This window comes from Phycodurus eques, chromosome 12, assembly GCF_024500275.1.
Source record: "Phycodurus eques isolate BA_2022a chromosome 12, UOR_Pequ_1.1, whole genome shotgun sequence".
In the NCBI taxonomy this organism is placed as follows: Eukaryota; Metazoa; Chordata; class Actinopteri; order Syngnathiformes; family Syngnathidae; genus Phycodurus; species Phycodurus eques.
Genome location: NC_084536.1, coordinates 3,897,001 through 3,923,778, shown reverse-complemented (window position 1 = coordinate 3,923,778; position 26,778 = coordinate 3,897,001). Strand labels below are relative to the sequence as shown.

General features: G+C 43.9%; 2 protein-coding genes across 5 annotated transcripts; one reads left to right on the top strand and one right to left on the bottom strand.

Annotated features, from left to right (window-relative positions):
• The first annotated feature begins 757 nt into the window (after window positions 1-757).
• gpr161a (G protein-coupled receptor 161a) lies at window positions 758-6,774 on the top strand. Its single transcript, XM_061693006.1, has 6 exons — window positions 758-934; window positions 1,666-2,026; window positions 2,325-3,046; window positions 4,196-4,303; window positions 5,150-5,275; window positions 5,366-6,774. Exons 2-6 carry the CDS (start codon window positions 1,683-1,685, stop codon window positions 5,677-5,679), a joined length of 1,614 nt encoding a protein of 537 aa, XP_061548990.1. The 5' UTR covers window positions 758-934; window positions 1,666-1,682; the 3' UTR covers window positions 5,680-6,774.
• Window positions 3,225-25,981, bottom strand: dcaf6 (ddb1 and cul4 associated factor 6). Of its 4 annotated transcripts, XM_061692997.1 has the most exons (22): window positions 25,589-25,981; window positions 23,403-23,464; window positions 22,155-22,247; window positions 21,414-21,599; window positions 21,226-21,339; window positions 20,168-20,303; window positions 19,020-19,231; window positions 17,497-17,590; window positions 15,676-15,795; window positions 15,282-15,581; window positions 13,849-14,049; window positions 13,113-13,172; window positions 12,514-12,682; window positions 12,290-12,393; window positions 11,581-11,896; window positions 11,445-11,486; window positions 9,926-10,064; window positions 9,152-9,308; window positions 8,980-9,068; window positions 7,315-7,420; window positions 7,185-7,247; window positions 3,225-5,706 (listed from the first exon to the last, which is right to left on the bottom strand). In XM_061692997.1, exons 1-21 carry the CDS (start codon window positions 25,674-25,676, stop codon window positions 7,189-7,191), a joined length of 2,847 nt encoding a protein of 948 aa, XP_061548981.1. In that variant the 5' UTR covers window positions 25,677-25,981; the 3' UTR covers window positions 3,225-5,706; window positions 7,185-7,188. The 4 variants fall into 4 exon arrangements, with proteins under 4 accessions (XP_061548981.1, XP_061548980.1, XP_061548982.1 ...); XM_061692996.1 differs by lacking the exon at window positions 3,225-5,706 and having other exon boundaries at window positions 6,774-7,247; XM_061692998.1 differs by lacking the exons at window positions 3,225-5,706; window positions 11,445-11,486 and having other exon boundaries at window positions 6,774-7,247.
• Window positions 25,982-26,778: the final 797 nt, after the last annotated feature.

Genomic DNA, 26,778 nt, shown 5'->3' with positions numbered 1-26,778 from the left:
TAAATCTCAAAATTAAATTTCAATTCATTTGGAACATAATTTAAAAGGAATTTATCCCATTTTTGTTTTATTTATTTTTAGAAATTTTACACTACATTTCTTGCACATTTAAAATATATTGCTCACAGAGTTTCAATACATTTCTCACATATAGGGAATTTGATTGAATGGATTGCCTTCATCTTCTTTTGCTTTGAAGCCTCCTCTCTCATCCCAACTGTCCTCATGTTTACATCTGTCAACCTTCTCTTTGGTCTTCCTCTCGCATGGACATATCCTGGACACATGTATTCCGAAAGTAGAGGGCGCCTCCCTGTGGACAAAATGGGTAGCGCAGAGATTTCTGATTGGTTGAAGGAAAAAATTACGTTTCAGTGCGGGAAGCTTTGTTCCACTTGGGTGGTCCGGACGTGTAAACGCAATTACGCCACTTATTACTTCATAAATAAACAGTCTAAATAACCACATATCAACTTAAACTGCGACAAAGTTGTTGTTTGTGTACACTAAAAGGGGCATTCAAAAGTCCCTAAATGTAAGTTTGCCTTAGCATATGCTAGTGCAGTTTATTACACTGCAAATCTTAAAATGGAGGAATGTTTTAAAGACACCTAAAAGCGATAAGCAAAGGCGACCACCCACACGCCGTGTGTATGTGTGAGTAAAAAAAAAAAAAAAAAAAAAAGGGAAGGCGTCCGCCGGGGGAAAAGGGAGGTGAAGTCGGGGTGGGAGGAGGACGCCATTGCCGCCGCAGCTGTTGGGGGATTCGGCGGCTTGAGCGCGGACGCTAGCCCGACTCGAAGACGCCTGTGTCGGCGAAAAAAGTGCTCGAGCGGAGCCTCGGCCACCGACGGGGATGAGGACGAGTAGAAAGTGCGGTTCCCTTGAGCCGGGGGGGGGGATGCGGAGGGACGCCGTCGAAGAAGAAAATCAGGTAAAGTAGGGGATGAAGAAGAGGAGGAGGATGAGGAGGAGACAAAAGGGAAGAAAGTTGCTCAACTAAGTTAGCGCACTAACTGGCTAGCCTAGCTGCTAGTAAGCTCTTCGAACAAAGTGCTTTTTCGCAGTCCAAACCACTCGCGGGGCTAAATGTATTCACATGTCATAGCAATTCTAACACAAACATCCTTTCCACTAACACTTTCGCCTTCTTGAACTAAAAGCGCCACCGCTTGCAACTAACATTTACTCACGGAGTCTAGGCTTAAAAAGTCGACACCACTCTTTCAACGGTTCACCGAGTGAAACTCATAAAAGTTCTTTTGCAGCAGCTTTCAATAGTCTTCGTTCGTAGAACGTTGCCGCTAACTTTATTCATCCCCCACTTATTCGCTTCTTAATGACGTCACTCGAGTTGGAACTCGCATGAAACCCTGAAGCGAGCGTGTCAAATGTTCCCATTCTTAAAAGGAGTTTACGTTAACGCTTACAGATTTATTTTTGACATTTTATTTGTTGAACCGTGGGAAATATGGAAATGTGCTCCATCTTATCAAAAAGTGAAAATGTGATGTCTAAAAGAATATTTGAGAAATGTATTGAAAAAAAATAAATGTCAGGAAAACATGAGATTTGTTGAAATGTATGAAAAGCTACGTGAGCATTTTATGGAAAAGGTGTCAGTGTTTGTACCTTTAACTTGCCCTTCTCTGTCTGCTATTCCAGAGGGCCGTCCACTCGGCATGAACACCAGTCGCAACTGCACCCTGCTGGGGAGCGGCGGCGGGCTGGCCGCGCTGGAGTCCGTCTCCATCGTGACCATCACCCTGCTGGCCTGCCTGGGCAACCTCCTGATCGTGGCCACGCTCTACCGCCGCCCCTACCTACTGACACCAAGCAACAAGTTTGTGTTCAGCCTGACTCTGTCCAACCTGCTGCTGTCGGCCCTGGTCCTGCCCTTCGTGGCCGTCAGCTCGGCCAAGAGGGAGTGGGTCTTCGGCGTGGTGTGGTGCAACTTCACCGCCCTGCTCTACCTTCTCATCAGCTCGGCCAGCGTGCTCACCCTGGGAGCCATCGCTATCGACAGGTTAGTGCAGAATAACCATCTATTCGTGTGCGCCATTTATCCATTTTCTATAACACTTAACTCCCTAAGGGTGGGTCCATGAGTGGCATCGAGTGAACAAACATTAATGGACAGAACTTTTGACAACCAAAGTGAGGGAATAACCGTTCTGGGGCCACAGATATTTGAGGGGTTACGCTCTCCGTCATGGATTTTCACCTGTGGGTGAAAATCACGTCATGGGTTTTCACCGTATCCTAGGCGAGAAAAAGGGCTTTGCGGTATCACCGGACGGCTGATTGCCTTTCCATCCCGACAGGTACTACGCAGTGCTCTACCCGATGATCTACCCAATGAAGATCACAGGGAACCGGGCCGTGGTGGTCATCGCCTACGTGTGGTTGCACTCCCTGGTGGGCTGCCTGCCCCCCCTGTTTGGTTGGTCCTCTTTTGAGTTTGATTGCTTCAAGTGGACCTGTGTGGCGTCGTGGCACCGCGAGCCGGCCTACACGGCCTTCTGGGTGGCTTGGTGCATCCTGCCGCCCTTCCTGGTCATGCTGGCGTGCTACGGCGTCATTTTCCGCGTGGCCCGCGTCAAAGCCCGTAAGGTGCACTGCGGAACAGTGGTTGTGTCCCAGGAGGAGGGCGGTGGCTCACAGAGGAACGGACGCAAGAACTCGAGCACATCCACGTCATCCAGCGGCAGCAGGCGGAGCTTGGTGTACTCGGGGAGCCAGTGCAAGGCCTTCGTCACCATCCTGGTCGTGATCGGGACTTTCCTCATGACCTGGGGGCCCTATGTGGGCGTGGTTTGTACAGAGGCCCTGTTCGGACAGGGCAGCGTCTCCCACGGGCTGGAGACTCTGGTGGCGTGGCTGTCCTTCTGCAGTGCCGTGTGCCACCCGCTCATCTACGGTCTTTGGAACAAGACGGTGAGGAAGGAGCTTCTGGGGATGTGCTTCGGTGATCGTTACTACAGAGAGTCCTTTGCCACACGGCACAGGACTTCGCGCCTCTTCAGCATCTCGAACAGGATAACAGGTTTGTCTTCAACTTTTGTGCAACTTTTATTCATTTGCTAATCTTCTTACTGGAATTTTTGTTCAAATATAGGAGCATTTGACATACACAATGTACTGAAAATATGTTTTATGAAAGACAAGGGAGAAAGTTTGTTTTTACTCAGTATGCATTTGTAAACAACAACTCAGGCCTGGAAAACAAGGATTTTCAAATCTTAAAAAAAAAAAATATATATATATATTTTTGTTTAATCTGCGACAGTTCCCACACATAAAGATAAGATTATTGTCCTAGCATGAGTGGTCCTCAATTTTTCCCTGCGTACCGCTCCGTGTGGCCAGTTTTGTGGCGCTTTGATGGGGCTGCTCGGCCGAACTGTTCTCAGGTGGACTCCCGGGCCTGTCCTCCCTTCTCAGCTGGGTGGGGTCCACCACCCCCGTTGTGTTGGCACAGCAATTCCAGAAAACCCTCTGATGTTTATTGTGCATGCGAGACTGGGTCTATTCAATTGCATGTTTCTGCAGACACGCTCTCCAGGGACTCAATTGCTATAAACAAGTCTTCTGATCTAACGAACTTCTTGGGATGTCCCCTCATTTGCACTCAGTTTCTATAAATGTTTAGAATTGACATAGCCACTCCCACCACATTCCAGTTGCAGTTCCAGTCGACACATTCCACTCCCCTTGTCCTGGTCTTTTCCCCTTTCATGTCCTCTATTGTCCTCTGTCATTCCATCTAAAATTCAAATCCATGAGATAATAGTAAATGATGAGTCTCATTAAATCAATGAAAAATAATTAATGGTAAAAGTTTGGCGCGGACAATTTTCAATTATATGAAAACAGAGTGGCTGTACGAAAACTGGGACAAACGTTCTGCGGAAAAAAAAATTGTCACTAACCGAGGTTCCGCTAAGTTAAATGAAAAGTCAAATCAAATAAAACAAGGCAGATGGGAAGGGGGGAAACTAGTCACTTTCTAGGTCACTATCAAAGTACTGCTTGAAGGGCTGCCAGGTTTTGCCAGGAACACTAACAGATCTCCACAAGCCAGCTGGCATGTGATTGGGGGAGAAGTTTCCACTTCAATAATGTCTTGCCAGTCAAGTTGTGAAGAAACGCATTCAAGTTCAAATTTTGAAAATTCGAATTTGGTTTTCACCAGACTTGGGGATGTCACCCCACCTCACGGCCATGTTGGCCGGCGGAGGGCAGCTGCTGGCCCCGGGGAGCAGCACTGGAGACACGGGCTTCAGTTTCACTCAGGACTCGTGTAAGTGTCGCACACACGCTATCAGTTTGGAACTGTAACGAAGTACAAATACTTAATTTCTGTACAAAACCTGAATGTTCACATATCTGTACATATATATTTCTGGCAACTTTTACATTTACTCCACTACATTTTCTAAATAAATTGGATACTTTTACCAGAGTACATTCCCGCTAACCCTCTTTATACTCCTAAATAAAATATGGGGGGAAAAAATTACGTATGCCTGAATCGCGTGCCACAAAGCTTGTGTATTGTTTTTTTCTTCGGCTTGTTTGTGTGATGCCACCACAGAAGGGTACAGAACTGTACTTACTGTGACATAGGAAAGGCTCTGCCTGTTGAGTACCATATGAGAAACACAATTGAATATCATTTAACATAAACCAATTAATCCTACCTAGCAGATGCTAATACAAACAGCTTGTAGCTGAAAGCATGACAGTTAGCATGAAAATGACTCACCCGTTTTTGTTTTTAAAGCAAGGGTAGTTTTAGTGGAGTTTAGCAAAAAAATTATTTACAGTGAATGACCACATATTCACGGTTTGAAGTCACATTTTCACAGAATTATTATTTTTTGGGAACCCATCCTTTGTTAATTTTGACCAGATCATTATTTCAGTATACAGTATACGCTTTTTGTGACATTGTTATATGGAGCTGCACTGTACCATTTTTCTAATGTAAAATAGGTGAGACTGGCTCATGAAAGGTTGGGAAACACTGCTTTATATGGTCTTCATAAATATTTGATGATGGATACAGTTTGATCATTGAACAGTTTGTTTCCCTTGCGACTGTTTTTTTATATTTGAGACCCTGTTTGCACGGTCGCCCCCACAGGTACAGATGTGATGCTGCTGGACAACCTTTCCACTGATGGCTCATCCCATCCACATTATCCCTTCCATCCATCTGGGAAGAGGAGGAGCTCTGTTACCTTTGAAGACCAGGTGGAGCATTCTAAAGGTATTCATCAGCTCCCCCAAACCCCTTTCTTTATTAAAAGGGCCAAGAGGTAACTTCGTGCTCACCGACCTGCTTCTTCCTCATCGGCAGCTGAGCACATGGCGTCAGTGCAGGTCCATGCCGAAGTCCACGAGTCCCTGGACACCTTCGCCTCCTGCCTGGCCAAAGCCATCGAGAGCGACGCCAAACTCGCCCTCTTCGGGGACATTATGGCCCTTCCGGCGGGGCTCTTCACGGCCCGGCCGGCACCCAGGTCCAGATACCCGGACGGTCAAAGACTGAGGCTAGAAAGCATCGACGAAGGCATCGTCAAGGACAACAATGACGAGCAGGACTCAGATGATGCCGGCCTGAGGTCGGCCAGTCCGCTGGCATTTCTTCCAGGTCGATTATTCAGACTCTGAACACCTGTTACGCTTTGTCGTGACAGACTGAGAAGACAAAAGGGTGCACATTCTTCATTCCTACATTCACATAGGAAAACCTCAACCACTGCAACCTTATTGCTGCTTTTCCAGCTCTCTCTCTCTCGCTCTATTGTTTAGGCCAGTCTGTAAGGAGGTATTTTATCCAAGAGGAGAATGAGGGCAGCAAGAAAACCGGCTGCTGCAGTAAAGTGAAGACTGTGGCGTACGCAAAGGTGACCACAAATAGACTCGACCAATGAGTGACGAGCAGGGGTTTGCATCACCCATATTTTATATCAAGATGAGCCCAAGTCACTGAGCACTGGCTATAGTGCCTAATTTTGTCAATGGAAAAGTTTCAAGAACGAGTAGAGCTGAGCCAAGTAGGTACCATGCAGTAAACGGGGGAATACATTTATTTTAGTACTGTAGTCCGTTTACTAATATTAAACATTGTTCGATTTCCACAATGGCAGAACAAATAGTTATCACCCAAATAGCTTGCTTGATAATACTAGTCTGTTTGTAATTGACATTTCTGTCAAATCTCTGCCAAAGAGTAAAAACACACTTGTGGAGTTAATACTTTAAATGCTAACTGAGCTGAAGTCTATTGTTTGATTTTTGAGGCATAGACTTCCAAATTGTTCCAAAAGTCTTGGGCCATTCCATTTTAGATGTGCCACTCTGCCAGGTTGTAGTGTGTGCAAACTGTCAAATGACAATGTGCAAGATGCACATTGTGTGTGTGTCATGCGTGCGTGCACGTTTTTAACCCGACGCCAGAGTTCCAAATGGAACTGTGAGAGGATGTTGTGTAAAGCATTTAAATAAGCACATTGATGGCGCTTCAGTCTTACCTCGTATGTGATCTTTTGAATGGTACTACTTTGTCTTTGTTTTTTTTGTACAAGGACAGTGAGCTGTAACCTTTAATTTTCACCACATTGTTACTAAAACTTGTATTGAGTTTCTATAAAACGTTTTGTACAAAAGTGTCCGCAGTGCAGTTTTGTTTTAGTCACATGGAGTGCATATGCAGTGAGTCAGCCGAGTGAGTGAGGAGCAGCAAGTTTGTCACGCAGACATCGTTCAGATACCTTGTAGCTTTATTTTTTTTTTTCTTCTAAATTTTGTAAAAGATTTTATCGAGACCATCCATAATATTTTTGTTCTCTCCAACAAAAGCAAATAAAGTACCCTTGTTTACATTGCTTCAAAACCAACATAACACTGAAAACCAATGATGCGAACACGCTCCCGACATATAATATTAATAATAATATTGCACTTAATCTTACAAACCACTCACCTCTCACTGTTGATGTATAAGGACGCCGTTGCATTCAAGCACACATAGGTCAACCCTTTTACATAAACATTGGTAAGAAAGTCTTTTAAAAAACAAGTGATGGGAAAGTGGGGCTTCAAAAGGTAGTATTCTACACTTGTACAAAGAAGTGCTCTCCAGCAGAAGGAAAAAATAAAAAAATAAAAGTCACCCATCTACTGCTCGTCCTCGTTTTCTTGGCCTGAACCTTCGGACCGTTCGCCTTCGAGACGATCTGAAAAACGGTCAGACGTTTGGGAATCTGAAGGTAAAAATGACGAGAGTATGTGCAAAAAGTATACCTGATCGGATGTGATTGAGGGACGCCAGCATTCGCAGCATGAAGGAAGCAGGCACTGTGATTGTGTTCCTCGTCTCCTCCAGCATCAGCTCGTTCCGGGTTATCACCTGCCGGTGTAAAAAAAAAAAAAAGTGAAAATTGACTGTTTAATGGCCTATATACAAAACGTTGGGTCTCTGGAGTGCCTGTCCACCAATCATGTTAAAAAAACAAAAGCAACCAAGTTAGTTTTATCTGCAATTTTCAGTTAATGTCTGTGGGCGAGCCGTTCTGCACTTCCACTCCACTGTTATGTAACACTGAGGCTAATTTGCATAACCACAACTAAACCACATTTTCCCACCCACGACGACATGATAAGCCAGGCTGTCCGAAGATCCAGTGTGACTTTTAAGTGACAGCTGAAATCCACAACCTGAAAAACTGCCATGCAGAATCTCCCACATCCCCCACACACACTCTGGGCTCTGATTCCCCAAGTAAAAGCCATTCTAGTAGCGATGCTCAAACTCCGTTGTGGTCGTCATGGAGAGATAGGAAATAGGCTACATTCACACTGCAGGGCATGATGCCCGATTCGGATGTTTTTTTGTTCAAGCCAATCTTTTTATGTAGTCATGCATATTATAAAAACAAATGCAACGTCAAATAGGGACGGAATGACTGTGACGTCACGTTGCGCAGGCGCACAAACACGAGGCACCATGCGTTTGGCCCCGCGTTGAGTTCTTATGACGTACTGTGGCAATTTCACGGATTTTGAGGGAGAAATGACTGCGCCCCGCAGTTTGTAAGAATCTTCTTTTTGCAACTGACCGTTTTTTTACTACTTTGACCGCCATTGCTTGTCGCGCGTGTCTGTTTTGTCGAACAATTGTGACTGTTTTTGCCTTTTGATGACATACACTTGAGCGTCCATACTCCACTCACATCGGCTATTCATCCTATTTATATCTAGATACGAAAGAGGCCTGGGTCAGATTTGAGGGGAAAAACCAACAACAACAACAACAAAAGTATACATGGAATTTTACTGTTCATATTGACATGAAAAAAAAAAACTGATTACATTGAGAGAAAAGGTGTGAGGAAATCAGACTTGACCAGCATAGTGAATATAGCCATAGAGTACGTAAAGCGTGCTGTAATTCTTGAGGTATTTTGATGAAAGCATGACACAGACAGACAAAACTCCTGGGAACCATTTAGAATTGTGAAAAAAAAAATATAGGTCTCCTTGCACGAAGTCACATGTGGTAATAGTAAATCTTTTCCCCACATAGGCATAGAGTATAAAAGTAGAATACAAAGTCGTTATTATCATTGCATTGGGCAAATTTCAAATTAGTGGGGTGCAACTCCAAATTTGCGTTTCAAGAACAAGAATAAAAATAAATAATATAAAAGCCATAAAAAGAAGAGAATGAAGAAGTCAGAATCTTCTGCTTTGGAAACATCCATTCATTTTCCCCCATGGACTGGTTGCTGACAATCACATGGCACATATAGACAAACAATCATTCACGGTCATAGACAATTTCCGAGTCTTCAATGAACCTAACATGCATGTTTTTGGGATGTGGCAGGAAGCTGGGGTCGCATCATGAAACCCACGCATTGTATAGCTCTTCAACTTAGGTCACCACTGAAGTCTTGGTTGTCCTACCTCATCAGCAAGAACCCTGTTGAAAGACGGCGACTCCTCCAGCGGCGACCAGATCTTGATGTCGTAGTCGATGCCCGATGAGGCCAGAACTGGGTGGGAACAAGGAAACAATGAGTGCGGTGGAGTGATGGGTACAATGTCAGGTGGTAGCGGATTCAGAGTGGGGACTCACTGGGGTCGTAGGGGTGCGGCTGCAGGCAGTTGACGACGTGGTTGTCGGCCTCCAGCAGCATGAGGTGCTCGGCGGTGTGCCGGTCCCAGATGAAGATGTGGCCGCAGTCGGAGCCGCTCATCACAAACTTGTTTCCCCAGAAGCAGGACTCCTTGATCTGGCACAAGACAAGTACAACCCCGCTTACGATACAAAGATGGCTGGCTTAGAGATTAGAACACAAAGCATTACGTGTTCTGTTGCCGTCCATCAATTTTCGATTGGCGCGCGACAAAAGGTTGCCAACTGTAATTTTATCGCAGTGGTCGACTTTAGGTGCATTCAGACGTGTCATTCAGTGTGCTCGTTTCTACTTACCGTTTTTGTTCACATTAAATGTTTACAGAAGCGTTTTAGTGTTGTTAACTTCTGCTTATGTGTAAGCTTACGTGCATGACAGTTAAGAATGTTACAATTTTCACCGATTTATTTAATCCGGTGAATCTCGGATCTTTGCATGTTCTCCCCGCGCTGGCGTAGGTTTTCTCCGGGTAATACGGTTTCCTTCCGCATTGCAAAAACATATATGTTAGATTTATTGAAGACTTTAAATTGTCCTTGGGTGTGAATGAGAGTCTGAATGCTTGTTTGTCTAGATGGGCCTTGCGATTAGATGTCGACAAGTCCAGGGTTTCTCACCCAAATTCAGCCGGGATAGGCTCCAGCTCACAACAACCCTGACGAGGACAAGCACGCTAGAAAATGAATCGATGCGGAAAGCAGTCAGGTGAGTACCATAGTGCGGGAGTTGCGGTGGCCTTTGTACACCATTTTGACCGATGGCCTCCTGATGTTCTGCGTCTCGCTCTCCTCCATCTCCCTTCTCTCTTTCCTCCTGCGAAACAGCTCCTGGATGCGAGCTGCTGCTGAGCGTCTGAAACACGAGGACACCGTGTGACTCTGAACACAAGCTGTTTTTTTTTATTTTATTATTAACCTCATGCTTCTGATTTAGAGTGGCTGAAGCTCGGAACAGCCAAAAAAATAACCACACCGTTTCTGGAACTCGAGCTTTGAGTATCATTCATTAAACACATGACCTCAGGGTAGGGGTGGAACAAACTATTGTAATGTGTTGTATTGTTTTCTGTTATGATACAGTATCCATACATATATGAATATATATGTCTGCCCAAGCAGCAACTCTCTATGACCAAATACAATGTAAACAACTTTTAAAAACGTTTTATTACATTCTGTATCAGTCTGCTGGGTACCTGATGGCTTAAGGAAGTAAAATTTAAGACTTAAGGACCTAATTAAGACACTATAATCAAATTAAAACCTTACAATTCTAAAATATGACCAGATTACAAATGGTAAGGTGCTTGCCACAAATGAGCTACCCTAAACCCCAACTTAATGATTACTAAGGGTTCTGCTGATATAGAGCTACATTATGCTGCTAAAACGCAACACAATTGTAAAGTAATCAAAATCTGGCATTTTTTAAAAGGCAGTTTAAGTAAATTCAATGTAATTTAAGGATAATTAAGGCTGTAATATCAGAAACTAAACCTCTGTATAAATGCTGATTATAAAGGGTTTTGTACTTGCATTACCAATACGTGTCCAAAAACAATGCTAAGTTCTTTCTTGCTTGTAAAAAAAAAAAAAAAATACAAAATTATATGCATTTTATTTTATTACATTTTTTGCTTGCTTCCTGAAAAAGCATCTTTTAGTATCCCAAATCGGTCTACGGTAAATAAAGACAATTTATGATGATGATTATTACATATTTCATATTATGTCAGAGTATGTGTGTACTATTATATTCGATAACATTTTGTATGCTTGATGTGCATCAATAATTACATCGATATCATCAAGTATGTTTTTCCAAGATACTGATTATAGCGCATTGACTGTTTCACAAGTAATAAATAGACATTGCATTGAATTACTCCACGATTCCCATCGCTACTTGGGTCACTATGGCCCGTTTAAACTCACTGGCCACTTCATTGGGTACACCGGCAACATCCAATTCAATCAATTACAAGAGCTGTATTAAATATTCCGTGTTGTGGGTGTACCTAAAGATGTATCCGGTGAGTGGATGTTGCTTATTTCTAAAAAGCAAAGTGCCCAAGTTATTCTTGTCCATGGCTCGTTTGAGCCCAGCGTGGTGCATCACACACTCAGTTGTGTCAGTACACACATGCACAACAGTTAGTTTCGTGTGTGTGTGTGTGCGAGTGTGTGTTTGTGCACGTGCGTGTATTAGTTTGCTCATAACACACACTGTTACCTGATCATTCTATCTCCTACTGCAGATCCTCTGGAATTTAATCTAAATGTGCAGCATGACAATCAATGATGAAACTCGACAATCCAATGAGAAAAGGCACCATTTTGAGACGTGAGAGTCGGCCTGTCCCACGTACCTCTGGCCCTGTCCTCTGAACCTGGTTGACGGGATGAGGATCGGGTCATCGTCGCTGTCGTCAGAGTCCTGGTTCCCCCTTGTGGGCTGACTCTGGTTTTCTACCGCCGCCACCTCTGGGCCCTCCTCCCCGGAGGGCTCCTGTCTCCGGCAGTCCCCCAAAGTGTCCTCCGGGGGGTCACCAGGGCTCCTCTCTGTGGCGTTTCCCGGTGGGACACTGGCAGCCGACCTGTCACGGGCGCTGGAGCAGGGGGCGTCGCATGGAGGATCTGTGCTGGCCGACGTCGCGCTCTGCTGCCCTGAGGAGTCACACGTAGCTGAGGGGAAAAGAGTCGTACATGTCAGATTAATAAATTAATCAATGATTCTCGCAGCGCATTCGGAAATGTACTCCGAGCACGCTCCGCTACACTCCAGACTATTCGGAAACGCAAACTCTCAGGATCGAGTTCGTGCGTCAGATTGAATTACTGAACGCACCGCACCCTCGGTCGGCTGTAGAAATCTACCGAATTACATTTACAAATTTGTAACATTAGACCATTGCATATCATATTGGAATGAACGTACATCTTTTTCACAACGCCTAGGTACCAATATACATATACATAATGTGACAATCATTTTTCTTGATACAGATGTATAAATAAATGTATAAAACGCATCGATTTATGTGAGGGAAAAATGAACATCAGAACATCTTCACTCACATTGTTCCACCACGGGGTTCTCCGTGGATACACTCTGTTGGCTCTGCACTGTGTCAGATGCTTTGGGACCGCCACTGCCCAGAGAGCTGGAGGTGCTGCTGCTCCTGAAGAAAAAAACAAAACATTTCAAGACATTTTCTGATCATTGGTTGATTGTTTCAAGCAAACTAAACAGTCAAATTTAAAGTTCAGGTGTTAGATACAAATATCTTCCATGGGTTTACCACTCGTCAGTGAAGTCCAGCTTAATGGTGCTGGTAGTGGTTCCCTCCGAGCTGTAGTGCAGGCTGAGCACCGGTTCCGCCGCATTGGATCGGCCGGTGCTGGAAGTGGAGGGAGGGCTGCAGATTGCTGGCAGAGGAGCGTCATCGGACCGCGAAACCGATGCACCTCCTGTGAGGCCAGAGCGCACACACAAGAAGGAATGGTTCATTAGTGCAGTTAAAGTAATCATAAGATGTTCTGTCACTGTCCATCCATCCATTTTCTGAATGACATATCCTCAGGAGCCATTTATTTTTAAGGACAATGTTGTAAGACCAGTAAACCCCTAATATTTTAGTGAGGCTCTCAGTAAATGTGCAGATAAAAGGTCGGGTCTCTACTTCGTGCCATCCCAGTGATAATGTTTATTATTGTGGCTGGTATTTGCAGCGGTGTCTCATATTTGAGCATGTTTCTGGTATTTTGGTTACCTTACGTGTAGTAAAACAGTCCGCCAAAACATAGCATCAATCAAGCATTAGTGTCTTCTTAAAAGAAACCATTTTTATATTGCTCTCTTTACATGTAAAGAATGGGAGCGCGTGGTTTCAAGACGCACCCTGCTGCTCATCCAGCGTCATGGATCCCAGCTGCTTGTTTACCACCGACGAAGGGGAATCTGCAACACAAATGAGAGATGATAAGCAACACCGAAACACCAAACACTGGAGCTGCACAGTCAAGATGCACAGGAATTCAATGCAAGCGATAACGGCGATCGACTCATCGCACTGAGATGAGGTCACCTGAATTAAACAAGGAAAAAAATTGGATCCATTAGAAATTAGTTGTTCCACAACACCACATACAAACAAACCTCCTATACAGATACCTGGCTTGTGAGAGAAAATTAATACAAAATCTCCAAGTCAAAAACCCTCCTCCTCCTTCCCCAACACATGATGCCATACATGCGCTGACCACAAAAGCTATCAGGCAAAGTTCACTTGAACTTCAACCGTTTTAAAAGATATCAAACTCCCAGTAAGGCCGACCGACTCTTTTCTGTGTACGCGCTGGGGCCGCTAACAGTGTGTGTGGACTCCAGGTGAAACCTTCTGCGTGTAAGGGTTTTCCACAATGCCAGGAGCGAGGTGATATTGATATCCAAGTAAAAGAGCCTCGTGGCACGTTAATAAGCACATTGTGGTATTTCTGTCAATGGAGGAGGGAACACTGTGGGATTAGTAGTCATTGTGAAGCCTAACTGGCTCTACACAAGCATGACAAGCGTAAGATGGCAAGGGGTGGGGGCAGGCAAAAAGCGACAAGAAGGGGGTTGGGGTGAGGGTAACCTGTATGGAGTTGCGTCTCAGGAGGAGCAGTGGCAGCCAGTCTTTGCAACTGTCTCTCTGGGGGTGCAGAGGAAGAGGAGGAGAAGGAGGAGGCAGAAGAAGGGGCCGCTCGCCGCCCCTGTCCTGGGGGGTCGGCCAGGCGAAGTAACCTCTGCAAACGCCTACACACTAAACTTATGGGCAGCCGATGAGGGCCGTACTCTGACGGAGAGGCGGAGGGAGAGAAGGTGGAGATTAGGGACGGGGACAACAGGAAATGGAAGACAGGATGCTGCTTGAGAGGAGTGGCTCCAACACACACACACACACACATACACAAACGTTAAAAGGAGACATTTTTTTTCCAAAACACATTAGGAGAGTTCCCAGGTGCTTTGATAACAATGGCCGAGGGATCAATAATTAAAGCACACTGATCAGCCCTGTTCAGGGAAGCCAGTTTTGGGGGCTGTACTGTCTCTCGGAAATGAGTCCCCGCTCAGCTCGCCCCCTGCACACCGTCCGCCCCTCCTGCAGTGTGTTTCAACACAGTATAGCCATGTATGTTTGAGCCCAGAGAAAGAGAAGAATAAGTCGAAGAGCCACATTTACAACAGGATGATACCGAATTCTTACACAGTTTTATGTCATTTTGCACTTCTGATGGCACGTAGGTGAAAATCTTAAGGCTTTTTCTGACTGGAGTGAGTATGCTTGCGACTGCTACCATGTCATGTTATACATTGTTTATGTCCCAGTTTTCAGACCCTAACGCCCTAGGCTGTTGGCTAACTCTAATCGGTGCATCAACAACACTGCAGCTCTGCTAAAACCAGGTACACATATATACACTGATAATTGGGCAAATTTTGAGCACGATTCCCCATTTTTGATCCATCAGCCAAGCCTTGATGACCAGATAACTCTAAAAGATTAGTCTGTACGATTGGGTGTGATTTCTACTTGATCTGCTCCAAAAACGGTCAGGGCAAACAGGTAAATGTTACATTCTTAAGTGCTGGTCAACAACACTGAGTTCAGCCGAATCACAGATTCAGTGATTTTGACGTAAAACGACACGCTGGCCAATAAGGAAATGACCTGAAGCTTGCACTGTTCTTTGGCACAAGCAGATGAGCAACTCGTTGTGTTGAGTGTTGGTATAACATTTCTCCTTAGGCCTGACACACACGAGGATTTTTCAAATCTTAGATGATTTTTTTTTTTTTTTTTAATTCTGTGACAGACCCCACACACAAGGATAAAATATCAGGCAATTAACAGTTTTGGTCATATTATGTGTGGTGTGCGCCGATAATCTAAACACAGAACACCACACACAAAAATTCTGTTTGGCCACTCACCACTCTAGAGACTCAAATATGAATCAAACAAAATGTATTTTTTACATAATATGTTCCCTTTTATAATACACATGACAGGTGGACACTTACCCGAGACTGCCGTTTCCGACACGACCGTTGCAGCGGTTCCGGTCGTGGGGGTCTGCCTCCGGGACCCGGATCCAGAGGAGGACGGGGCTGAACTTTCGACTGTTGACGTGCTGGAAGAGGGAGGTACGGCAGCACCTGACGATGACTCAGGCGAGGAAGACGACGTAGGCGAGGGTGCTGCCGCGGCAGGACTGGTTCGCACGGCGGGGGAATCTGCCGCCACTGGCCTCTCGAGGGCGCTGGTCCCCTGGCTGGAGGCACCTGCAGTGGCAGCGGGAATATTGGGGCGAACAGCTGTGCCTAAAAGCAAGATGATTAAAAAAATAATAATTGCCACCTGATATACAAATCTTATTTAAAAGAATACAGCTTCATTAAAACAAAAAAGTTCCACCTCGAGGTCTCGACTGAGGGCGAGTCCCTCTACTGCTCTGAGCCTCACTGGCTTCCTCAAACCAGCGTGACAACATGTCCGACATCCTCTGCATCAGAGACACATTGGGGCTCTGCTCCCCTGGAAAAGAAAATAGAGTAACAACTCTCCATTTTCTGCATCATTAATTGACACAAGATGACAAGCACGACTAAGAATAAAGGACGTGACTAGTTGATGAAAGGGGTTATGGTTATATAAAACATGCCAACATGTGCGTTTATATTAGGAGTGGATGAGATACCTACCGGTGTACGGCACTGTCACTAGACACAACATGAGACAGACTTGTGCAATGAGCTCAAACATCCAAATGGTTGGTTGTAGATGACCACAATGTACCCAGTACAGCAGAGGTACACGACTGACAAGCCAACCAAGAGCAGATGAAGGTTCACTTCAGATGTTGGGACAACATAAATGAGCATTTAGTGATTTGGGGACTTAAAGGAATGTGTCAATGCAGCTACCGTGACGTTACTTGAAGGTAAATAAAAATCACTTTTTTTTTTTTTTTTTTTTACTTGAAATTTGGATCCACCTGTTCTGATACACTTGAAAGTTAGGCTTAATTTGTCAATTCAGCTTTACTTGAAATTTTCTTGCTGCTTTTGCTTCAAATTGTTTGCAAGCACCAAAATACAATTTGTACTGAAGTGTAGTCCTGACATGTTTCTGCCAGTTTCATAGATATTTAAATTATTTGTATTTGAATATGCACTGTTTGAAGAGTTTTGATGTGAATTTGTTTTTGGGAATACATTTATTCATGTATTGCCCTTTAGTAGCATCAAAATAGTTTAATTTATGGTGCAGATAGGAATCAGTTTTTTCATGGGTACTCTGGTTTCCTCCCATCGTAGGATGTGACTCACATCAATTAAGTGTGGTTGTTTGTGTGCGTGTGCGTGCGTGTGCGTGTGTGCCCTGCAATTGCCTGACAACCAGTTCAGAGTATAGCCCGCCTCTTTCCCAAAGTCATCCTCCGGCTTGGAGGCCCATATGCACCCATATATACTCAAGAATGAATGAATCATGCATTCCTCCAAGCGATGTGGATCGCAGATTATTTGTGCATTGATTGAATGAAATCCATTCCTGTTCACAAAGCTGAATCGGTTGTGTGAAGGTGCTTGTTGGTGATGCCTGAATGGGAACTGGATGTAAATTGGGGCCAGGGAAATAACTGCGTCCACTGCCGGCACCGACATGATTCGGCCTACAGGTGGTGGAGAAATGCTGCATGTCTCCAATCTCCCACTAAAACGTCCCAGTGGCCTAAACTCCCAGTGATGACAGCAGCTCGATTTGCACTCAAATGGCTTTGGTGACCCTCTTAGCGTATTCTATGTGTAGTTTCACTGTTCTAGCACAAGGTCTTGCGTGTACGCACGATCAGAGCTGTATGTAAATTTACCCACTAATCCTAAAGCACAAGTTTACTTTGATAAATCCCTCACTTTGGGTGGGAAAGTTCGAATGTGTGCTTTAGCTTTGCTGTGTCTGTTGCAGTCTTTATTATATGCACATCTAGTCAAATTAACGCCTCTCTAGCGATGCCCATCAATACAACATTATTACCTCCGCCGAGTACTGTACTTTTACTGTGTACTGAGAAGCACTTCTAATACTTGAAGTAATTTCTGTATATTGTGTAAGTATAGTCACTGAGTCCATTTTGTTTGTATGATCTCATTGTGACTTGTTGGAAAGTCAGCCAAGAAGAGATACATCTGCACTTGCAGGCGTCATAGTGTTGGCGGTCAACAGTAATATACTTACCGTCTCTCTCCCTCTCGCTCTCGGGACGAGCTCGGGGTCCGGTGTCTGACCAGTCACCTCGCAGACGGAGGCGCTTCACTGGCGGCTGCCTCAGCTGTGGAAACACACAAATGCACAGACGCACACGCATGCACACTGAGAGATTAGCGGTTTGTCAGTCAAAGCGTGGTCAAAAATAGCTGTGCTGCCAAAGCCAAACACTGCATCCCAGTCAGTGTGCCCCTCTCTGACGGCACACCGCTGATGTTGCCTTCACTTTCCATTACCCCTGAGCCCCTCCACACTTTCCCAGGCTGCCTCCATCTTTGCAAGGACCAGAAATAGAAGACAGAGGTCTTAAAGCGTATCAACCACTTAAATGAGGAAATCAGGGTCAGAGGTGGTGAAAATGGAGTGACATGCGCACTCAGTAAGAGGAAGTACAGATACAGGTGGGGGGGGGGGGGGGGGGGGGGGTTGTCCCCTCCAAACCTGTTCTAACAGAACATCCACTTGAACTATTTCAGGCAAGCGGGAACACAGTGTGCATCGGTTGCTCTATTTGGAAAGGAATGTTGGGCCGCATCTCGCCACAGCTGAACTCACGAGGCTTTGGAACACTGGCACCATGATGGAGCACATTTAGGACGCAATTCCTCGGACGGATCCCCTTTCCAAACTGAGCGCTCCCATGTCATGACCCACATGATTGCGTATAGGAAAAAACACAGCAACCATGCTTCAAATAAGAGCATAGGAGGCCTGTTTCTTCTCCTGGCTGATATGCTCCATTCACAAGGCTGCACCAGTCCCATTTTTCACAACAGGGTCATCGCAAGCCACTTTGAAATTGTCTGGAAAAGCCACCACTTTTCCATGTTCCTGTTCTGGGTGCTTTTCCAACTTCCGCCACAGTATCTAACGGTCCCTATCCCCCCGAAATACGAAAATAGCTGGGGTCGACTGTGCTACCGCATAGTATCTGGGGACTGGGATGCTATGCTGTGTATAGACGTTGAGATTTTTTGCAACAATGTTTCTAAAAGAATCATTATGGAGACAATAGAATATTAACTCTGCGATATTCCAAAACAGAGAGCAAATTAAGACTTTTGTTGTGTTTATGGTGGTTAACTTTTTTTTTTGTTCTATGAGGGACGTCTGCAATGTGACTCACCTTTGTATTAAACTTCTAAGTTATGACTGAATTTGTTATTCTCTTACTATTGAGAGTGGCTTGCTTCTTTTTACACTGGTATAAAAGTTTTGAATGTTAAAACATTGCCCGTAGTAAATAAAGGCTTTATGATGGCAAAAGTTTGACCCTGGAATGTATTATTTCTATTTTCATTGTTTCGTATTGGAGAAATGCGTTTCAAAATACAAACAGCATCCAACAATGGATTATATACTGTACCTTAAAATGAACGAAGTCATGAGAGACTCTAAACTGGCAGTAGCTGTGAATGCGAAGACAGTGGACCTCTGCTAATCGCAGGGGACCAACTAAAGCGACACTAAGTTAGCATACATGGTGTCCTCACCTCCTCCCTCCTCTCCTCCGAGGGCCCCTTCAGCTCTCGGGCCTGGTCGTCTTTGGGGTCGAACAGGTAAATGTAGTCGGAGGAGTAGCTGACCAGCACCTCCTGGCCGTCCTCGCTATAGCATAGCGACGTCACACGACACGACTTGTTGGACAGGTGAGCAGGCACGAACCTCACGCACATACCCGTCGTCCCCCGGCCCATGTAGTTACCTACAGAAGGAAATTATATACAATGTATTGTTGGTTTCTATTACATGGCAGATTCAAATGTACTTAGTTTGTATTTTATTTAACTCTTTAGTTTCCATTACAATTTGTTCTTTTCAATAATACAGAGCTTTTTAGAAAAGATTCACATTAACGCTTATTTTAATACATTTACATTGTCTAGATCAGTGGTTCTTACACTTTTTACACAGAGTACCACCTAGAGAAAAATACTTACAGTTTTAGTGCTAAAAGGTATGTCTAAGATTATTGTAAGCAACTCCAACATTATGCAGTTTAAACAATGCTCCGCTTAAATGTAGGAAAGTAAACAAAAAAAACTATACTTACTAAATGATGTGATTAAAATGTATCCCACATAAAAGTTGAATAAAGATGGTACCTAAAAATGCTTAAAAAAAAAACGCTCTTAAAGATTACATGCAAATATATTGAACTTAAAAGTTAAATACAACTGAACTGTAGGCAGTGATGAGTCTTTCACATACCACTAGAGGGAGCCCTTTAAAACTCCCCGGTTTTGTGAATGGTTGTAGCCTTGAATTTTGACATCGGTCCAATCTAAAGTCAGCGATAATCATACATATTTTACTTATTTTGTAGTGTGGAATGCTAGAAACAGCTTGACGAAATGATATCACTTAAATAGAGAACAATAAACAGCAACAGTAGGTATGAGAAAAAGCAGCAACCTAGCAATTGACGGGCATTCAGTGCGGGGTGTTATACGACCTCTAACCCATTGCCACCTGGGATAGACGCCAAACTCCCCTGCAACTGATAGAAATATGTTTTCCCATCCTTGATTTATGTTGAAGTATCAGGATGTCATTGTTGCCACAGTCTGCCATCGGGACTCGAGCAATAAACGACGGGTACCATGTAATTTTTTTTTCTGCAACCACACTGCGTACTTACCCGTGGCCCTGGTGCCCAGCATGCGTCTATCGTAGATGCGCACAGAGCTGTCCGAGCAGCCCACCGCCAGATAGTAGGGCATCAGCGGCGAGATGGAGATGGACGTCGCCGCTCTCCGGCAATTGATCAGGATGTCCTGTCAAACGCCAAAGTCACACACTGCTATAATGCACAGTAGCCAGTTGTCATTCTAATGCATCAAACGGGTTGCCCATTAAAACCAAATGATCTGAATTATGCTTCTCATTTGAAAGCATGTAGGTCAGACGTCCTCACTCGAGTTCGTACTATAACAGTAGCCTGAAGAACCAATAACGCTCAGCTTTGACACTGGAAGAGAGGAATTTATAAACAGTATTGGTAAAGGTGGGTACACCCTGGACTGGTTGCCAGCCAATCGCAGGCCACATATAACACCCCCATTCCGCAATCACATTTCATACTCAAGTACAAAGTAGTGTCTTCAATGAACCTCAGGCCCAAAAAAAAAAATAATTCAAATAAAGAAAATACAGTTGTCAACTGTTCAACACACAGCAAGCGATTGAGCACTGCATTATCAGTTCTTCTATTGGATACCATTTGATGGTGCATCTGTGCCAAATGGCCAATGAATGTAGCACAATCATAAAAACACTGAGTCAGGTGCAAGAAACCATGTTGTGAATCAAACTGAATTGTTGCAACAGGATCTCGCTTTAGAGGACGTTACTCCAACTCAAGTACTGGACCAATAAAACAAAAAGTGAAGGGAAATGGGTTTCCTTCTTATGAGGCTATTTCTGATGAACAAAAAAAAGCACAAACAGTACAAATAAGAGACGTGTAAAGACCTTTCCACACTGCACTTGCTCAGCGTGAAGAGCCCCCGCGTAAAAGCGCAACGACGACGGCAATGGGGGTGCGGGCCATTCCATAACCTCCGTTGACGTGACGCTCAGCGTCGCGTCAAATCGCGCTAACGCCCCCTCAGCACACACACAATGAACGGAAAAGTCGAGGGCGTCGGACGCTTTGCCAAGTGCAGTGTGAAAAGGCCTTAACAGATGTCACCGTACATCTTTGCAGTCCTCTTTCGTGCAGCTAGTTTTCATCCGAAGGTCAAACCATCGCACTGTGCCGTCCTCCCCGCACGACAGAAAGGTGTAGGGGTCATTTGGTACTGTCATAATCTGACAACACAACCAACGACCAGGTTAGAAAAAGAACCTTGTCACAGAGGGTTTTGAGAAGCGTTTTTGTCTACCTCATAGGCGGTGCCGTAATGGCAGGTAAACTGACACTGTCTGTTGAACTCGGCGCTCTTTTCCGTGCGGGTGTAGTACAGGATTCCGTCCCCGGAGCAGGAGATTATCTCCTGGTCGTTGGTGTGAGGCATGAACTTCGCACTAAAAATATTGGCCCGGTGGCCGGACCGTATTGACTTTTTGACCTGAGGAAGACAAGAACAAGATGGCGCTAAAAAGTGGGAAGAGTTACAGATTCATCAAAGTCTAATGGCCCTTCAGTCGTACAATTCGGAATTTGAGCAAATGTTGCATCGCAACGACGCCTCTGAAGTTGCACAAAACTTTGGTGTTCCTACTTTCTACTTGTGTGACAACACACCAGACTTTAATGTACCGTAATAGAGCTTAGTTCAAAGGATTAACAGTGATTTTCGCTTTTTCTTTGGCTTCTGGCCATTTTTGCTCAACTTATTACAAAATCAAGAGCGGTGCTAAGGAAGACGAATGCACTTTTTCTACTCTAGGGTCGAAATGTGAATGTTGGAAAACGAGATGCATGGAGCACACGTGTGAAACTAATGCGCGCCACAAATCCACGGCATTACGTCACAAACGTCAAGAGTTTTTGGGAGTGCAGCTAAGAACGTTAGTGGTCCCTGCACATTTAATAACGTTCTTAGGACAGCGACAGTTTGACCATGCTAACGATTATTTTGACTTCCTCTATTTTCTATGGGATTTTTTTTTTCTATACAAACCTTTTTGTTATAGGGGTTGGTAATGGCCAGGAAGGTATCATCTGAACCTGACAAGATGTACTCTCCCGTGTCATTCCATGATATCGTGTTCACCTGAAGGGAGCAAAAGTGTAAGCACACAGTGAGGAGGTTTATTGTCACTGCCATGTATATTACATAATATTTATACAAATATTAACACCTCTCACAATGTGAATCAGCAGCAAAGGCAAATTCTTGAATAAAACTTCTTGATTGGATATTATTAAATTGTGCATTCTGGTATTTTTTCTGTTTTCAACTTGTGCGCACGTTCGCCTCCAAACAAACAGACACAAGCTCGATCGCTCTTTCCCCGCCATCCTCGGTTACACTAACCCCATCCCCTGCCTCGTTCATCCAATCACATTCAGATACCTTCATGGCCTCGCGCGCAGTCAGAACTTGTAAAACACTTAACACCAATTCACATAACACAACTGTGCTTTTGTTATCGTTCCCACTCTCATTCTGAATATAACATTTCCACACGCTTGAGGCTCCGCTGATATTGCGCTGCTTCTGACCAAGCACCTGTTCATTTCAGCGAGGCGTCCGTGTTGTTAATGCCAAACCACGTGATGGCCAATTAATCGACCTCAAGCTATTATTGTCATTGCACGCTGATAAAGTCGACATCAACTAGTCGGCTCACCCCGTAGTACATATTGTGTTTATATTTCTCTGATGGCTAGAAGACGCATGCATTTTCTGTACCGCTTATCCTCACTCGGGTCGCGGTGGCTAGAAGACAATAATCAGAAAACTGTATAACAAATCTCTCGTGATTTAACAATGTATCACTAAAATATGTATGCTTAAGGACAACTTCAATGAATGCAGGTTCACTTTATCTGGATTTTTGTGTACGAAAGCATGATGAAAGCATTTTTTGTGTACGAAAGCATGAGAGCAGTTTTCCGTGGATCGCAGTTTTCACCATTCTGCAAACGTTTCAATGGTTTCTTACATGGAACAAATGCAAATTCAACTTTTTTTCACAAATCCATTAAGTTATTTGTTTTAGCTATGCCTCGGGGTTAGTGCTCGGCCGAGGTGATGATAAAAACATTTTTTAAAGTACAAGGTGCAGCGCTAACTGCATATGCAGCTGAACTTCAGCTGCAGTCATTTGAGTGTTTGTGACACAGTTTGACATGTGGTGTGGCTCTTCTGTCAGTTCAGGTTTCTCTGGGCCTGAAGTCAATTGTCAACAGGAGAGGTACTCACACAGCCATCGTGTACGTTCAACGTTTCTTCTAGTTTCAGTTTCTGAACAAACTCTCTTCTACCTGTGGATAACAAAAGGACATCATAACAGTTAAAGGGAAAATAAACCCCACATTCTTTTTTAAAGCAAGAGCATGTGCGTGCCAGGACTAGTCAAAACACGTTACTCCGATTAATATTGCTTTGTGGAATAAGAATTAAACAGAACAATTCATTAACATAAAGAAGAGCCATGTTGGACAGAAGATCATCATCAGCTGCAGACCGAAAGCGATGTCGAAGCGCCAGTCGAGAGTTACCTGCTACCAGGGCGCTCCATTGAATTGTGTCTGCTGAGCGAATACAGAGAGCCATGGATTTTGCACGTGCTGTTATATCCCCACGGCGTCTGTTATTTTCATGCATTATTAGCATTTTTAAAGTGTTGAAAAGAGCATGAGAACAAATCTTCAAAACAAATCTTGAACACTCCACTGACTGAGAAGTGTTGTGAAACTCGGCCTCTTTCCTAACTGTCCAGAAGTGAGCGATATAATTACTGCCTCAAGATTGAGAATAATAAGTGAATATAGCGAGGTTAAATAGCAGATACATTTTAGTACGTAATTTTTTGTTAAAAGTGGATTTCTGTAACGCTTTGGTAAAGATACAAAGAACCTTCAGCCACAAAGGTAAGTGTGTGCAGATTCTTTTTTCTTCTATTAAACTGCTTAGACAGCTCATCGTTGTATTTATTGCGTCACTCATGGCTCCGTTACCTTTGCAAAAGAATTTGGAAAGAAACCGCAAACCACAGTGAGTCGTTCGGTTTTGGAAAGTATTGAAGGCTTATTGTCTGGTCTGGTCGGGCCGCTGGCAGGAGTGCAGACTGATGTGGCCAACTGGCGCCATATTCTCCCAATTGAACAAATTTTTGTTTGGTTACTAAATTAGCACTTGAAAATTTTTTTTTTTTTTTGGGGGGTGTGGTATTATGTTGATGTTGGTCCGCAAATTTTATAATATGGCAATATAAGGTATACCAACTGGAGCGATGCTGTGTTTGGTAACTCAACGAAGATCCCCCCCCCCCCCCTTAAGAGTAGTGATTTTGGGGATGCAAGAATTCCGGCCGACAGCGACGACGTGTAGCTTGTTGTTCCTGAATATTCACCAACTCTGTATGGTTTTGATAAACACGGCTACACGTGCCGAACACGTCACATTGTCGTGAATTTGCACTGTCGCAAGAGGGAAAAGACCTCAAAATCGCAGCCCCCATAAACAAGTACACAAAGGCTGATGCAATAGATTAAACACAAATACTTTGTCGATTTAAGTAAACAACAGCTGATAAAAACAAAATGTGCATTTAAACTATAATAAAGTTTTGACATCTTGGATTTAGTTCTCCTTTGAGGTTAATGTTCCCTAAAACATTACCTGTACGGTGAACGAATGTTTTATGATTGCAACAGTTTAAACGTGGAACAAATTAATTCAATTTATATTGTGTCCGTTTTCAAGGTGGCTTAAGGTAAAAATAAAATAAAAATAAATTTAAAAAAAAGCTAATTGTCGCAGTACGTTTTGATCATATTGGTCATCAAGCAGGTACAAAATTTTTGTTTCATGTTACTCCTCCTTTGTGTTCGGAACAAAAATGCATGATATATTTGAGAAGGATTAAGTCCTGGGGAGGAATCACCTTTCAAATGGGAGTCTTGAGCTGGAAAAAAAGAAACACTGTTGCAAGGCAATAGTTTGGAACACAACCCCCAAGTTGTCCCCCTTCTCCTTTTTCCAGGCTAAATATAAAATGAGAGTGCTGCTGCAGTGTAACGGAACACAATAAGAGCTTCAAGTGTATCTCTGTCAAGCTAAATACAGACAGTAGTGAATTCAAATTCACATGCACCTGCCACACCTTAATTTAAACCCAATCAGGTGTACACAGCTTATAAAGTAACACTGACATTGACCAATAAGTCAAGCCACTAGTGCACTGCAATTTTTCAAAAACGTACCTCAGAACAAGCAACAATACAAGTGCGAATCTGTCAAATGAGATATTTAGTGTTAGGCGCTGCTGGGCATACAGTGCTCTTCTCTGTGGTAAACATTACGTAGAGGACCAAACAGAAACAAGGGAGACATTCTACTACGTTCCAAACACGCTAGCTTTGCCCACGTTGTTTTGGTCTTACCTAAATAGTTCGTCCTGATGATGTTGGGCTCGCTGTAGCCAATGAGGCGCTTATTTACATCCCAAACCAGGTTGCCGGAACAGGACATGGTGACCGAGCGTGGCTTTTAATAAACAACAACATTGACATTTAAGCTAACCGCCGCAGAGATTTCTTTGGCCATCGGTCCCTGTCGGTCGGGACGATGCTAACGTTAGCTAGCCGCGACAATGCAGAGTTTCATGGCTGGAAGAGAGAAGAGAAGCTCCCTGATTCCCGTTTCCGTAGTCCTCTCTTGTTTGTGGCCCGACAGGTCCCCTGCTCCCCAGGCGAGGAACTGTGCGTCCGGCTAGCCTGGCCTGTTTTATTTTGTCTAGCAGGCAGGGGAACGATCAGCTGTGTCCAAACAACGCGATAAACTACAAGGTTTGAGAGGGAGCGAGAGTGAGCTCGATTTGTGACCTCGAAAAACGTGCGGGGGGGGGGGAATATATTCAATGAATGAATGAATGAATGAATGGATGAATGAATATATATATATATATATATATATATATATATATATATATATATATATATATATATATATATTCACGTAATTATATGTGTTCTACTTACTTTTTGTGCATTATTTTATTTGTATGCTTATTTTATTTTATATAGAAGTGTTCAGTTTAGTGACACCCCTGTTTGCTCATTGATAGCTGGGTAATGGCTGATGCTCTTTGAATGAGAGATCATTTTCCATAAAGAAAAACTCATCATTGCCACTGACTTTTGATACTTTACCTCTCATGCGTTGTAAAGCTGCTTTTACGGCAAGGAAAAAAATTTAACAAGTTACTGTACTCTTTGTTTCAAGCGTTCCACTAAAGGAGCTAATGTAAAAAGGGTGTCAGCAAAAACATTTTTTCCCCCTTTGATCACTTTGACCCGTCATCATAATAGAACTATTTGCATACTTGGCACAATCACTGCCATTGACTTCTCTAGAAGTCAAATATCCATGTTAACTGGGAGGGCTGGCAGTGAATGAGATTTATTTGGGGACAATATGCAGTTTTCATTGCTAGCAATATTTGAATGCAGTCTCGTATCAGTCCCCCACCGCCTCCTGTCTCTGCCCAAAGAAACAAAGAAACGCCGCCAGCTCATTAAACTTGTTCAACAACGAAAAAGAACCAGGTGGAGAGCAGTTTGTCATACTTCCC

Bases quoted from the DNA above. Each gene is read 5' to 3' on its own strand.
- gpr161a (XM_061693006.1), top strand. From the start codon at position 1,683: ATGAACACCAGTCGCAACTGCACCCTGCTGGGGAGCGGCGGCGGGCTG. The intron at 3,047-4,195 runs GTTTGTCTTCAA...GGTTTTCACCAG, and splicing joins CATCTCGAACAGGATAACAG to ACTTGGGGATGTCACCCCAC. The intron at 5,276-5,365 runs GTATTCATCAGC...CCTCATCGGCAG, and splicing joins CCAGGTGGAGCATTCTAAAG to CTGAGCACATGGCGTCAGTG.
- dcaf6 (XM_061692997.1), bottom strand. From the start codon at position 25,676: ATGTCCTGTTCCGGCAACCTGGTTTGGGATGTAAATAAGCGCCTCATT. The intron at 21,600-22,154 runs GTTTGTATAGAA...TGTCTTCCTCAG, and splicing joins CCAACCCCTATAACAAAAAG to GTCAAAAAGTCAATACGGTC. The intron at 15,796-17,496 runs GTAAGTATATTA...TTTCTTTTCCAG, and splicing joins GAGCGAGAGGGAGAGAGACG to GGGAGCAGAGCCCCAATGTG.